The sequence below is a fragment of the Barbus barbus genome, assembly GCF_936440315.1.
Source record: "Barbus barbus genome assembly, chromosome: 8".
Taxonomy (NCBI): Eukaryota; Metazoa; Chordata; class Actinopteri; order Cypriniformes; family Cyprinidae; genus Barbus; species Barbus barbus.
Genome location: NC_136736.1, coordinates 729,530 through 744,783, shown reverse-complemented (window position 1 = coordinate 744,783; position 15,254 = coordinate 729,530). Strand labels below are relative to the sequence as shown.

General features: G+C 42.3%; 2 protein-coding genes across 3 annotated transcripts; both read right to left on the bottom strand.

The window, feature by feature from the left end:
* Positions 1 to 166: 166 nt before the first annotated feature.
* LOC306873838 (multivesicular body subunit 12A-like) lies at positions 167 to 4,765 on the bottom strand. 2 transcript variants are annotated; one of them, XM_079423338.1, is made up of 10 exons: positions 4,679 to 4,765; positions 3,911 to 4,006; positions 3,740 to 3,823; positions 3,393 to 3,492; positions 3,153 to 3,282; positions 2,085 to 2,225; positions 1,550 to 1,665; positions 1,337 to 1,395; positions 1,018 to 1,077; positions 167 to 820 (listed from the first exon to the last, which is right to left on the bottom strand). In XM_079423338.1, the coding sequence occupies exons 2-10, from the start codon at positions 4,004 to 4,006 to the stop codon at positions 755 to 757; spliced, it is 852 nt and encodes a 283-aa protein (XP_079279464.1). In that variant the 5' UTR covers positions 4,679 to 4,765; the 3' UTR covers positions 167 to 754. The 2 variants fall into 2 exon arrangements, with proteins under 2 accessions (XP_079279464.1, XP_079279463.1); XM_079423337.1 differs by having other exon boundaries at positions 4,631 to 4,725.
* Positions 4,766 to 5,813: 1,048 nt separating this feature from the next.
* Positions 5,814 to 15,150, bottom strand: LOC306873738 (noelin-2-like; the record flags this gene model as incomplete). The annotated part of the gene is made up of 7 exons (XM_079423223.1): positions 5,814 to 6,385; positions 7,610 to 7,724; positions 8,587 to 8,693; positions 11,558 to 11,777; positions 12,526 to 12,681; positions 12,759 to 12,899; positions 15,010 to 15,150. 7 exons carry the CDS (start codon positions 15,148 to 15,150, stop codon positions 5,814 to 5,816), a joined length of 1,452 nt encoding a protein of 483 aa, XP_079279349.1.
* Between the last annotated feature and the right edge of the window lie 104 nt (positions 15,151 to 15,254).

Here is a 15,254-nt window from a genome sequence, read left to right as displayed (position 1 = left end):
GCGAACCAATCATCGACGGCCGGAAGAACGCTGTTTCCGTAAACTATTTCAAAATAAAAGTGTGTCAACAAACTAAAAAATATACTCATAAACCAGTTTAGGTCCATTAGGAAATTGGCTAGTTAAAATGTAACTTCCTTTGTGTAAATCTGCAAATACATTCAGTCAAGATCTGATCATTTTTATTAAAATTCCACAAAAAGACAGATTTTAACAAAGCGAGTACAAAAGACTAGCTCACAGAGCACTGCAGTATGACATTATACAATAGATTTAAGAATATTTAAACAAGCAATTCAGAGAATACAAGAAAAAGATTGTTTTTTGGTCCCCACATTTATGAAACTTACATTTGTCATATGATAAATAAAGAACATTAGTGTAACCACACTTTTTAAATACTAAACTGCAGCTCAAAATCCCAAAACAGATACATCAAATATTGTGGCCTTATAAAATGACATGTACATATCTCTGTGGAGAAGGCCCTTTGATTCGCCTGTTAGTGTTTCGTAGAAACACGCGAAACTGTAACATCTAGAAACATACGCACATGTTGGGATGCAGAAAATCCTTCATGTTCAACCAACCCAGAGAAGAAAAGAGAGAATGAGACCAAGCAGAACCAGCCCTGCAGACCAGTAGTGTGAGCTCGGGTCGAACTTTACCATTCATGATCATAAACCAGAAATAAGTGTGTGATTTCACGGACCAGAGCCAGGAATCTGATTCTGATCCGAGGAGAGGAATGGTTTCAGCCGCTCACTGACGGACAGATCCTCCTCGCTGCCAGTTCCTCCACCGCAAACGTGTAGTTATACTGCAGAGAAACAATCTGTCATTAAAACCTGCTCAACTACACAGAAATCAACAAATAATCACCACAAACAAAGCCAGATTCAAAATAAAAGTCCTCCAGAACAATAAGAAAAACTTTGACGTCTCTAAATGACAATGATTTCTTATAATGGTAATTATGAAAGCAATAAAGCTTGGTACAGATGCAGATCTCCTCACCTCATTCTCAATGTCCCGCACTGATTTGATACGGATGTCACTCAGCGTGCTCACAGGCCCCTGACAGACACAACAACACCTCTGTTATGGGTCACTGTGATTGTGATTGCTTAATGACAGCATTCTGTGGTCGAAGACTTTCGTACAATAATCATTTTTTAAGATCCCTCCAATTCTCACATCTTACTTCAGAATCTTCACTCTAGTCAATAAATCAACAAAAGCCCTGTTTGTCTTTATTGAGCCATAATGACCAGATGAATGTATGTGATTTCCTACATATATCCACATGTTAATGAGTGATGAAGTGACCTCTGACCTTTGAGTTTGACTGAGACTCAAACTTCGGGTGTAGAGAGAAAGGAACTCCATCCATCGCTGAGAACACGTGAGAAATTCACACAATTTTACTCGTATCACATGTGAAGACTGTTAAATGCATGATGCATATGATGATACGTATATAGGACACAGCTTGTGTGTGCTCCTGTTATATGAAGGGGTGATGTGATTGGTTTGTCTGTAGCTGTACCTGTGATACCGTAGATGCTGCTGTGGTTACCGCTGTCATACACAGCCTCCATCGGGTTGTTTGTGTCCAGCTTACTACGCCGACGGCTGACTTTCGCTGGGGCTTCGGGAGGGTTGCTATGGAAACAGACAGTCAGAACACCCTAGCAATACCCCTGAACACCCATGCAGCCACATAGTAATACCCTAGCAACCACTCTTAACACTCTAGCAACCACCCTGAACACCTACACTCTAGGGTTTTGTGTCAGCACTAGGCTACATCACTGTGGTTTAAAGCCAACACCGAATCACTAAAGATGCTTTAAAGCTGTGAATCCAGTAATGGAGAGGTATATAATGTGACACTGGTCGAACACTTTGCTCTGAATAGATATTTCTACCTGTGTGGATACTGCACAGCCAAACAGCTCATTTGCTTCGGTCTAATTTAACAGTCAAATCATCCAAACACTGGAGTCTGTTTGTGAATCTTGTGTCACTGTGAACACCATAACGCTAACATTCTCCCTAGTGACGGCTGTGAAAGGATGTACCTGGGCTTGAGAGGCTGCGGGGGTCCGGTTCCTTCCAGTGAGAGACTGCGCATGTCCAGACTGACACTGCGAGGCTTGGCTTGAGGAGTTGGAGTGGAGAACTGGCCCTTTAAACACCACACCACGAAGCCATTCATGTCCCTGAAACACAAACACACACAATAATACATTTATTGTATTATTATTTTTCACTTACATGTCACTGCTGGTTATACTCTGAAAAATCTTGAATCTTGAATAAACAACAAGAATGGCAGCCCAGAGCATCTGAATCCAGAACCGGAGTACAGAGCGTCTGATTCTAGAACCAGAGTAGAGAGCGTCTGATTCCAGAACCGGAGTACAGAGCGTCTGATTCTAGAACCGGAGTACAGAGCGTCTGATTCTAGAACCAGAGTACAGAGCGTCTGATTCTAGAACCAGAGTACAGAGCGTCTGATTCTAGAACCAGAGTACAGAGCGTCTGATTCCAGAACCGGAGTACAGAGCGTCTGATTCTAGAACCAGAGTACAGAGCGTCTGATTCTAGAACCAGAGTACAGAGCGTCTGAATCCAGAACCGGAGTACAGAGCGTCTGATTCCAGAACCGGAGTACAGAGCGTCTGATTCTAGAACCGGAGTACAGAGCGTCTGATTCTAGAACCAGAGTACAGAGCGTCTGATTCTAGAACCAGAGTACAGAGCGTCTGATTCCAGAACCGGAGTACAGAGCGTCTGATTCTAGAACCGGAGTACAGAGCGTCTGATTCTAGAACCAGAGTACAGAGCGTCTGATTCTAGAACCAGAGTACAGAGCGTCTGAATCCAGAACCGGAGTACAGAGCGTCTGATTCTAGAACCGGAGTACAGAGCGTCTGATTCTAGAACCGGAGTACAGAGCGTCTGATTCCAGAACCGGAGTACAGAGCGTCTGATTCTAGAACCGGAGTACAGAGCGTCTGATTTCCAGAACCGGAGTACAGTGTCAAATAGGAGAACCGTTGAACAGACATGCATAGTGCCTGATATGAGAACCGTTGAATAGAGCATGTGATTCTAGAGCAGGTGCGTGGCGTGGCGTCTCTCACCCCAGGCAGGTGTACTGCTGCACCATGGTCTTATTCTTGGCTGTCAGTTTGAGATCTAGAACAGCCGTCGTAACGTAGCTCTCAGGAACAAACCGCACACAAATGCGCTTCTTCTTCCCGACGGACGCCTCTGTACAAACACACGCACACAGTGATTACACTTCCACAGCTCGTCAGGAGAGACAGACAAGCAGATCTGTGGAGGCTCTAAGGCCCACATCTGTCAATGAAACATCTTACTGGGCTCCAGGTATTCTGGGATGTAGCAGTAACCGTGAGGAATCGTCTCTTTATCCGTAATCACCTGCACATCCGCCACAACCATCCCGCTGGACAGATCCTACAAGAGAGAGACAGGAATGAGTCTTAAGAGCATGTTAGTATATGGAGACATCACATGTGTGGTGAGATGGAAGTTAAAACAACACTTTGTCAGAGTTTGTGTGTGTTATTCTTGTCTAACAACTGCACGTTCTTTTGTGTTTCACTGAAGAAAGAATGTCATACAGGTTTAGAATGATATGAGGGTGAGTAAATGATGACAGAACGATCATTCACCAGTGAATCAACCCTTTACTGCATCTTACCTTACTGTAGCACAGGTAGTATCCTGACTTGATTGCAAACCCTCGGATGAAGTTAGCGGAGGCTCCATCTTCAGTCTGAGTGATCTAAACACACACGGAGTTAATGACACCGTCTGAACTCCAGAGGCAGATGACCATGTGACCGCAGGTGTGTGTGTGTGTATTGTTTACCAGGATGAATTGACCGGGGCAGGTGGTGGCGTTTGACGCCCAGGCCACTGCAGTGATGGGCCTGCTGAAGGCGCCAGACGACTCGAACACAGACATCTACAGACAGATCATGAGGATTCAATACTGATGACACAAGGCTCACTGTCACAGGAGCATCAGCAGATATAACATGATTAGACAGACACGCACAGACTGATATAGACAGTTATTATTCTTCCTACTGTAAATATATCAAAACTTCATTTTTGATTAGTAATATGCATTGCTAAGAACTTCATTTGAACAACTTTAAAGGAGATTTTCTCAATATTTAGATTTTTTTGCACCCTCAGATTCCAGATTTCCAAATAGTTGTGTCTCTGCCAAATATTGTCCTATCATAACAAACCATACATCAATGGAAAGATTATTTATTCAGATGATGATGTATAAATCTCAATTTCGAAAAAAAAATACACTTATGACTGGTTTTGTGGTCCAGGGTCACATATAGACAGACAGAAAGAAAAACAGTCAGATAAGCTGGTAGATAGATAATGATTTCTCTAGTGAACTTCTCTCAGTTAATCACACTCTTAATAATCATTAAATTATGTTTATCAGCTGTTATCATCTCGAAGCAGCACTTATTAGTTTCAAACACACGCTATAATCAGCATTTACACTTTAACTGATTATAATCAGCTTTAATGAAGACGTGAGACTGAATTCAGGACTTACAGGCTGTTGGTTATGAAGTTTTTTCTCGTTTCCAAACACGAAACTGACCTGAACTCAATGCCGCAGTCAGAGAACAGGAAGAAGCGGGAGACTACAACTCCCGTCATGCACCGCGGTGGCGTCACCGCGGAACGCGCATGCTCAGTGCGATTTTTCCGTTTAACCAGATTGGACAGGTGGTAAGCCAATTCTTTTTTTAAATCAACGAATTTAAACAATACTGTAATATGGTATATAGATGTAAAACAAAAAAAGCTCTCAGAAATTCTAACATTATCTGCAAATTTGAAATAGACAAGTAAACTGTACCATCTTCATTATTTTATTTGTTTTATTTATTTATTTTATGTTTTCTTTCTTCCTCTGGCTAATTTTTATTTTACTTGTAATCTTGTGTACTGATGACATTTATATGCAAAGTTGTATTTCTCTTGTTGTTATATATGTTCAAATGCAATTAAAAAAATAAAATAAATAAAATAACAGGCGGAAAAAACTTCTAAGATGACTTAAAATTACAAATCAAGCATTTAAATAAGCTCTAAGAACTAAACATCAATATATTCCTTAGTTTATTCAACCCTCAACACCCGTTTTCTTTGAAAAATTATAAAAGTGTGATATCTAGACATTTAATACATGTAATGCATCTATATTCATGCTGAAACGTTTTGAAATATTTAATATTTTGTGAATACAAATATATGTTTTAATCATCCTCTTTAATAGTTCAATCTTAAATGACAAACATAGGAAACAGTCATGCCACCATCAGATGTTGTTGAGAAGAGTATGATCCTGAAGAGTAATGTGTGCAACAGCAGGACTGCACTGAACGCATCACTGCCGCAGATACAGCCGCTTACATTCACAGGAACAACACTTCATGTGCTTTCATACGGATAGAGTCTTGCTTTACATGTTGGCAATTTATTTATTTACCTTAATTCTGTACAAATACTGTATTTAAAAAATCATGACAAGTGATATTTATTTATTTTTATTTGTGTGATTCTATTGACATGAACAAACAGAAGTACATTTCACAAAGCACCTTTTCAAAAACCGAACTAGCATTTACTTCCACTTCACTCTTTCTAGCAAAGAAAAATATGAAGAAAAGTGAAAAGTTGAGCAGGGCTGGGCATGCGTGGCTCATGCAGGTTCAGGGTGAAAGAGGGAGTCAGTCGGTGGAGTTTGCGTGGCGTGTCCGGATGAAGTGCAGGAGCGTGATGTCGTACAGCACCTGGTGTCCGTTGTTCCAGGTGTAGAGCGCCCTGACGCGCGGGTTGTAGTCCAGCATGGAGATGTGCGAGTACTGGTTGTGGAAGGCGATGTCGGTGTACTCGTACGAGGCCGAGGCCGTGTGGAAGGTGAAGTGCACTTTGGCTCCGGCCAGGTGTGAGTTGGTGACGTAGAGCGAGCCGCAGATGAGGAAGGCCTCTCCGGCGCTGCGCTTGGGGAAGCCCGTGTCCCAGGAGCGCAGCACCTCCAGCGAGTCGGGGTGCAGCCGGCTCAGCAGCATGTTCCCGCCGCGGCCGATGCTGGAGTACACGGCCCACAGCCCCGTCTCGTCAGCCATCAGGTCGATGTCGGACGAGCCGCCCCACGAGTACGGGAAGGTGTTGTTGAACCCGGCCTGGGCGAGCGGGCGCTGCTGCAGAACGCCGCCGGACGCCAGGTCGTAGCGCACCAGCACGTTACTGTGGTGTTTGTTATAGTACAGAGAGCCGTTATACACCACGTGACCCGTCCCTGAGAGACACAAGCACACTCACGTCACAAAGCACGGACAGTCACTTCTGACAGCTGTAAGGATATTAAAGTGCCCCTATATAACACAGCTCTAAGAATGAAAACATCCTGCTAATTTTTAACCTGAAAGTGCACTGTGTATAAAGTTATTGTCTCTCAAAAGAAAGAGTCGACTCTGAATCATTGAAACGAGTCGTTTTTAAAACAAATCCCAAGCCGTTTGACATCAACATGAAACATTAGCATATTGCCCATTTATTGGTCTTTTAATCGGACCAATCACCGCAGATTAGCGTCACGCAAAGGAGAGTTTTGGAAAAATAAATAGTTGAAGAATCGTTTGGGAGTCGCTGAGCAAATAAGGTAAAAATAAATGCATATTATAAGACGATGAAAGTGTTTTTGGCCTTGCTCTTCATTACCCATAGGGGCACTTTAAAAACATGCAACATTTCATCTCACAATTCTGACTTTTCTCCCTGAATTGAGTTTACGTCTCACTGACTTTTTTCGTAATTCTGACCTTAAAAGATGTTGTTGGTATATTATTATTCATAATAGTTTACATCTCAGTTTATAACTCAGAAGAGTTTATATCTCAGAATTCCAACTTTTTCGTAGTTCTGTTTTTCCATTTTGTATTTAAATCTTGCAATTATGACTTTATTATTATTTATTATTATTATGACTATATCTGGGAATTGTCAGAATTTCGAGTTTACATCTCACAGTTGTAATATTTTTTGTAGTTCTGAGTTAAATCCCCCAATTCTGATTTTTCATAAAGTTTACACATCACAATTTAGATTATTTTCTGGTAGTTCTGAGTTTACATCTCATAATTCTGACTTTATTCTTATAATTCTGAGTTTGCATCTAACAATTCAGAATTTTTATTCATAATTCTTAGTTCACAACTTGTAATTCAGTTTTTTTTTTTTGTATTTCTGAGATCACGTGTTGTAGTTCTGACTTCTTCCTCAGATTTCTGAGTTGACATGAAAAAAGTACAGAATTATGATACGTCACATTGACCTTTTTCATTTTTTTTTTTTTCGTAGCGGAAACAAAGTCCCTTAACAAGCAGACAGGAGTTTTTTGGGTTTAATGCTGAATCAGTAGTTGTACTGTTGGAGATGAAGACAGACAGTGTTTGTTGTTAGCGGATCATGTGATTCTCTGTATGAACATCACTGAAGGTGTTTGATAGACTAGCATTCACACCTGCCCACGGGTGAGGAAGATGATGGACGATGAAGTTCTGTCCAGTAGCGAAGTCACCGAGAGACTGATACTCCACCAGACGCCTGCCCTTAAAATAACCATCCATCACCCACACCTACACACACACACACACACACACACACACACAATAAAAATAAAAATTATGAACCACGTTACCCAGGCAACATTTATCATTATCATTTAGTTTAACCTTTTGTACTTAAACAACAAAAACAAATAAACTAAAACTATATATTCTCAATAAAACTAAATAAACTATAATTTATGATTATTATATACTTCTATTTTCATTGCTGTTCTGTTTTAAATTCTAAATTCAAAGGGTCTGTTGTGGAGTGACAAGAACTTAACTACATGTTTATAGTGTTTATAATGTTTGTAAATGTTTTGTTTTGTTCACAGATATTTCAGATTATTTCTGAATGTAATAAATTGTGACTTACACAACATCTTAACTCTCTTTCTCTCAGCAATGCAATTTTGACAACTTATTTTACAGAAAATACCATTTAAGAGCCACAGCAGCGGTTCTCAAACAGGGAAACTTCAAAATCAGCAAGAGATCTTAAATGACTAGCTAAAACAACTAAATATCAAAATCTGTCTTTTGTCTTTGAAGAATCAAGATTTTTGTGGTCTTGGAAAACCTGGATATATAAGGAAAGCTCGTTTTAAAGTGATGGAAATTAATAAAATTGGAAAATTCCTGAAAAATCTGAAAATAAATTAGCATTTTTATAATGATTATACATTTATTTTGGGTTGCCAGCCTCTGTTTTATAAGGTAGAAATTGTGAATAAAAATACTTCTAAAAATCCTTACAGTAAGTCATGTATAACTGAAACATCATGGGTTCTTCAAATATTGTTATGATGGGCCTTGGGAGTCAAAAAGGTCAAGAAGGGCAGCCGTGCGTGTGTGTGTGCGTGTGTGTGTGATGAGATCTCCTACATACACGGTTGTCTGAGCTGTCGATCACACTGTCCATCATCCATGATCCGAAGCGTGAGCCTGAAGATCTGACAGTGAGCGGAGCGCTGATGCCCGTCAGCCGGCCACAACCTGACAACACAAAGAGCAGCATGAGCATCTGTGCTGTGAGGATGATGATGATGATGATTCTGATGATGCAGCTGCTGCTGATGCTGATGATTTTAATGATGATGGAAATGATAGTGATGATGAGGATGATGATGATAATGCTGATGATGATGATGATGATGAGGAGGATGATGATTCTGATGATGGTAATGATGATGAGGATGACGATGATGCTGATGATGGTAATGATGATGAGGATGACGATGATGCTGATGATGGTAATGATGATGCTGATGGTAATGATGATGATGATTCTGATGATGATGATGCTGATGATGGTAATGGTGATGATGCTGACGGTAATGATGCTGATGATGGTAATGGTGATGATGCTGACGGTGATGATGATAATGATGATGATGCTGATGATGGTAATGATGATGCTGATGGTAATGATGATTCTGATGATGATGATGCTGATGATGGTAATGATGATGCTGATGGTAATGATGATTCTGATGATGGTGATGCTGATGATGGTAATGATGATGCTGATGGTAATGATGATGATGATTCTGATGATGATGATGCCGATGATGGTAATGGTGATGATGCTGACGGTAATGATGATGATGATGCTGATGATGGTAATGGTGATGATGCTGACGGTAATGATGCTGATGATGGTAATGATGATGACGATGATGCTGATGATGGTAATGATGATGAGGATGACGATGATGGTAATGATGATGCTGATGGTAATGATGATGATGATTCTGATGATGATGATGCTGATGATGGTAATGGTGATGATGCTGACGATGCTGATGATGGTGATGCTGATGGTAATGATAATGATGATGCTGATGATGCTGATGATGGTAATGATGATGATGATGATGGTAATGATGATGATTCTGATGATGCTGATGATGGTAATGATAATGATGATGGTAATGATGATGATGCCGATGAGGATGATGATTTTGATGATGCTGATGCTGATGATGAGGACCATGATGGTAATGATGATGATGATGAGGATGATTCTGATGCTGATGATGGTAATGATGATGAGGATGATTCTGATGCTGATGATGGTAATGATGATGATGATGAGGATGATTCTGATGCTGATGATGGTAATGATGATGATGATGATGATGCTGATGATGAGAGCAAGATTTAAAAGCTTGTTTTGACCTCACTGATTGGAGTGTTTTTGAAGCCGCTGCCACCGATCTGGATGAGCTCACAGAGACTGTAACATCTTATATCCGTTTCTGTGAGGATATATGCATCCCCACCAGGACATTCTTATCATTCAATAATGATAAACTGTGGTTTACTGGGAAACTCAAACAGCTTCGTCAGGCCAAAGAGGACGCTTACAGAAGTGGGGATAAAATCTTGCATAACCAGGCCAGGAACAGACTAACAAAGGAGATCAGAGTGGCTAAAAAGAACTACTCTGAGAAGTTGAAAAAAGAAATTTCAGCCAACGATCCGGCGTCGGTATGGACTGGTCTGAGGAACATCACCATGTACAAGTCACCACCCCCACAGTCTGTGGAGAATCAACAACTGGCTGACGATCTCAAAGTGTTTTACTGCAGATTTGAAAAGGCCAGACTGACACCCAGCACCCGCTCTGATCTGCACTTCACACATTTACTTTCCCCCCCTGCAACCCCCCTTACTCCCTCCCCCACCATTCTACCTGCGTTTAAAGTCTGTGTAGAGGATGTGAACCGGGTCTTCAGAAAACAGAAATCTAGGAAAGCTTCAGGACCAGACGGTATTTCACCTGCCTGTCTAAAAGTCTGTGCTGACCAATTGGCCCCCATCTTTACACAAATCTTCAACAGATCTCTGGAGCTGTGTGAAGTTCCCTGCTGCTTCAAACGCTCCACCATCATTCCTGTCCCCAAAAAGCCCAAAATCACTGGACTTAATGACTACAGACCTGTCGCACTCACGTCTGTGGTCATGAAGTCACTTGAGAGACTGGTCCTGGCCTACCTGAAGGACATCACTAGACCCTTGCTGAATCCTCTTCAGTTTGCCTGCAGAGCAAACAGGTCTGTGGATGACGCTGTCAATATGGGACTGCATTACATCCTGCAACACCTCGACAAACCTGGGAATTATGCAAGGATCTTATTTGTGGACTTCAGCTCGGCCTTCAATACCATCATACCTGACCTTCTCTCAGACAAACTGAGACAGCTCTCTGTGCCCTCCTCCATCTGTCAGTGGATCACCAGCTTCCTGACAGACAGGCAGCAGCTAGTGAGGCTGGGCAAACTCACATCCAGGACTCTCACCATCAGCACTGGTGCCCCTCAGGGTTGCGTTCTCTCCCCACTGCTCTTCTCCCTCTACACGAATGACTGCACATCAAAGGACCCCTCTGTCAAGCTCCTGAAGTTTGCGGACGACACTACAGTCATAGGCCTCATCAAGGACGGTGACGAGTCTGCTTACAGACAGGAAGTTAAGCAGCTGGCTGTCTGGTGCAGTCTTAACAACCTGGAGCTGAACACGCTCAAAACTGTGGAGATGATAGTGGACTTCAGGAGAAACCCCCCTGCTCTCCCCCCACTCACCATCATGAACAGCACTGTGACTGCAGTGGAGTCATTCAGATTCCTGGGCACCACCATCTCCCAGGACCTGAAGTGGGACAATCACATTGACTCTATTGCGAAAAAGGCCCAGCAGAGGCTGTATTTCCTCCACCAGCTAAGGAAGTTCAACCTGCCACAGGAGCTGCTGAAACAGTTCTACTCTGCCATCATCGAGTCTGTCCTATGTTCTTCTATAACTGTTTGGTTTGGTTCAGCTACCAAAACAGACATCAGAAGACTACAACTTGGTACCCAGCTGACTGGAGCAGGATTGCAGGTGCTGCTGCAGGATGAACTGGCGCTGCTGCAGCTGCTGATAGTGATGGAGAGTGAAGCGCTCCTGCAGGATGGACAGAGAGTCGTTCAGCCTCTGCAGCTCCTTCTTTAGAGCCTCCAGCTGCCCCACATCGGCCCGCAGATGCCCCACCAGCGCCCGCAGGGGGCGACACTGAGACACGCTCCCGCGCAGCTCCTGCAAACACACGAGCACTGACCACATGCCATATATATACTGTAAACATTTAAGTGAAAGTGAAAGTGACGTGACATACGGCCAAGTATGGTGATCCATACTCGGAATTCGTGCTCTGCATTTAACCCATCCAACGTGCACACACACAGCAGTGAACACACACACACACACAGCAGTGAACACACACACAGCAGTGAACACACACACACACACAGCAGTGAACACACACACAGCAGTGAACACACACACACACACAGCAGTGAACACACACACAGCAGTGAACACACACACACCGTGAACACACACACACAGCAGTGAACACACACACACACCGTGAACACACACACACACCGTGAACACACACCCGGAGCAGTGGGCAGCATTTATGCTGCGGCGCCCGGGGAGCAGTTGGGGGTTCGGCACCTCAGTCATGGTATTGAGGGTGCTATTAAAGGGGTCATGACATGGATATTTTATAATTATTTTAATATTTTACTTGAGGTTGACTTTAAACTAAGTCAACCTCAAGTAAAATATTAAAATAATAATAAAATATCCATGTCATGACCCCTTTAGGTTAAACTAATAATCTAGATATATAAATAAATTTAAAGTGTGAGTTGTAGTCCTTAATCAAAACTTTTCAAGTCAAGTTCTAAAATATGTTATTAGCTAGAAAGTATCATTAAAAAAATGTGTGTGTGTGTGTTCGTGTTCGTGTGTGTGAGTGTTGTGTGTGTAGTGTTACCTGCAGGCTCTTGCTGGTCAGGCTGTGAGCCTCCTCGTGGGCTGTGTTCAATCTTCTCTCCAGCGTCTCCAGCAGCGTCTCAGAGTCTTTCAGCTGCTGCAGATCTTGAGTGGTCCGCTGGCTCAGGATCTCCATGTGCTGAGAGATGTTCAGCAGCTGTCACACACACACAGATGATGATGATGGTGAGGTGTGTGAGTGCGTGAGGTGCTCTGAAGCTGCGTGATGCTCACCTGATCAGAGATCTGCTGCAGACGAGTGTGTCGAGGGTCTCCGCCGCAGACGCCGTGAGCCGGAGTCATGATGGAGCAGACGCACTTCCCCTGAACAGATCCGTACACCTGCCAGCCCTCATCCTCACCGGGGTACGACACCTGCTGATCACACACACCACACAAAACACATAAACAACACAACATCTTCACCCACCGTCAACAGGTTTAACCTTCAGGATAAAAGCTTACACTTCAATAAGAGTTATATGAGAGAGAGAGAGAGAAAAAAACACTTTCTAATAAAGAAAACACTGTAAACACTGTGTCACAGAACATCTTAAACTGGCCTTAAACTGTTTGTTTGGGGTTTTTTCCCCCAGCATTTGTTTTGGGGCACATTTCATATAATCAGACTAGGATAATATTTTAAACCATCAATAATCAGCCAACCAGTCAACACTTTTTTTTCAGCAGGCGAGATGGTTTTTTAATTTGTGACACTAACAGTGTTATTTTAGTATTATTGATATACTATTATCATTTTTGTTAAAGAAATTTAATTGAATTGAATTTTCTTTATATTTTCCCTTTTCATTTTAATTTGAGCATTCCTTTATTTTAAAGTATTTAAATTGATTTTTTTTGTGTGTTTTGTCATATTTTATTCATTTTTAAAAAATATTTCTATATCATTTTTTTGTAGTTAATTTAGTTTTAGTTATTTTAATAGTTCTAGTGAAACTAAAAAATAAGAAATGTTGCTGAAATTCCTTTTTTGTATTTTATTTTATACCAATTAATGTTTATTTTATTTATAAGTAGTGTTAGTTTAAGTTTTATTAATAACATCAAAATAAAAAATTTAAATTGTTCATTTAATTTAAACAATAATAAACATAGGCACTAGTCAGTGTAATAAAATAATTTGCTTTTAATTCAGAGGTTGTATGAGAACTAATAGTAAACTAGTAATAGTAACTAAAAATAAAACAACTCGTGTACAAAACACACCCATACACACACACACACACACTGAACCCATGTCTCTCTCTCTCACTGCTGGGCTCTTTAATTAGACGAGCCGTTTCCATCTGTTCTGATCCGGTTACTGTGAGTCTCCATGTGTGTGTCACAGCAGCGTATGAAACACAAACACACTCACACACAGAGATAGCCAACATCCCGTGGACACACACACACACACACACACACACACATGCTGTACAGTTAGTGAAGGAGAGCCAGAGTGTTTGAACTTCAGTATAAAAGCTGATCATTAGACTGACCCCCCTCTAATTCATTATTACATTCATTCAAAATAAAGAGTCAGTCAGTATTGTTGCTGATGTTTATTTTCTGGTGAAATCTGTGCTGCTGTTCAGACAGTGTGTGGTGTGTGTGTTTAATATTCAGACTCACAGTCACTGGTCGTTTAATTACTGAACAGTGATGCTTTCACTACGCCGATGTCTTTGTTTGAACGGCCCGACATGTGAACATCTGACTCAACCAATCATGTGAGTTTGAGGCGGGACTATCAGTCTGACTGACCATTGACAGACGGGGAAGTGTTCAGGGAAACCTGTCTGAAAGCACTCACTATTTATGTTCAGCAAATGGACTGGAGTCAATATATCTCACTGCTAACTTTTGAGGTCAATGTGTGTCTCTGATTGGCTGGCTGGTGCTGAGTGTGTTTTCTGATTGGTTGGCTGGTGCTGGGCGTATGTTTTCTGATTGGCTGGCTGGTGCTGAGTGTGTGTTTTCTGATTGGCTGGCTGGTGCTGAGTGTGTGTTTTCTGATTGGCTGGCTGGTGCTGAGTGTGTTTTCTGATTGGCTGGCTGGTGCTGAGTGTGTGTTTTCTGATTGGCTGGCTGGTGCTGAGTGTGTGTTTTCTGATTGGTTGGCTGGTGCTGGGCGTGTGTCTCTGATTGGCTGGCTGGTGCTGGGCGTGTGTCTCTGATTGGCTGGCTGGTGCTGAGCATGTGTTTCTGATTGGCTGGCTGGTGCTGAGCGTATGTGTCTGATTGGCTGGCTGGTGCTGTGAGGTTGCCGTGGCGATGCCAGGTCCTGGCCGGCCGTGAGTGGCAGATCTCCAGTTCTTGGAGGAAGTGCCACACTGTGTGTGTGGGAGTGTTTGTGTGTGTCAGTGAGTTTGTTTGTTCCCGGTTCAGAATTACACCTCATGTTAAGAGACGGACACAAACACACAAGCTAAAGCAAAAACACACATTTGTCTCACACATACAGAGTAATGTTTGTACTTACGCTGATGATCTTCTCAGAGGTTCCGGGCCGTGCGATGTGCGGATCGAGTCCCACCAGCCCCGGCAGTGTCTGGGACATCCAGTTAGTGACCATGATCATGGTGCTCAGAACCGCACCGACCTTCAGCAGAGGAGCGCTCATGTCCCGCCGGTACACCAGACCGACACTCAGTCCTGACGTCAAAGAGGAAAGTTTGTTAATTCAACTCAGAAACCACAGGTGGATCCCAGACAAACTCAAACCCA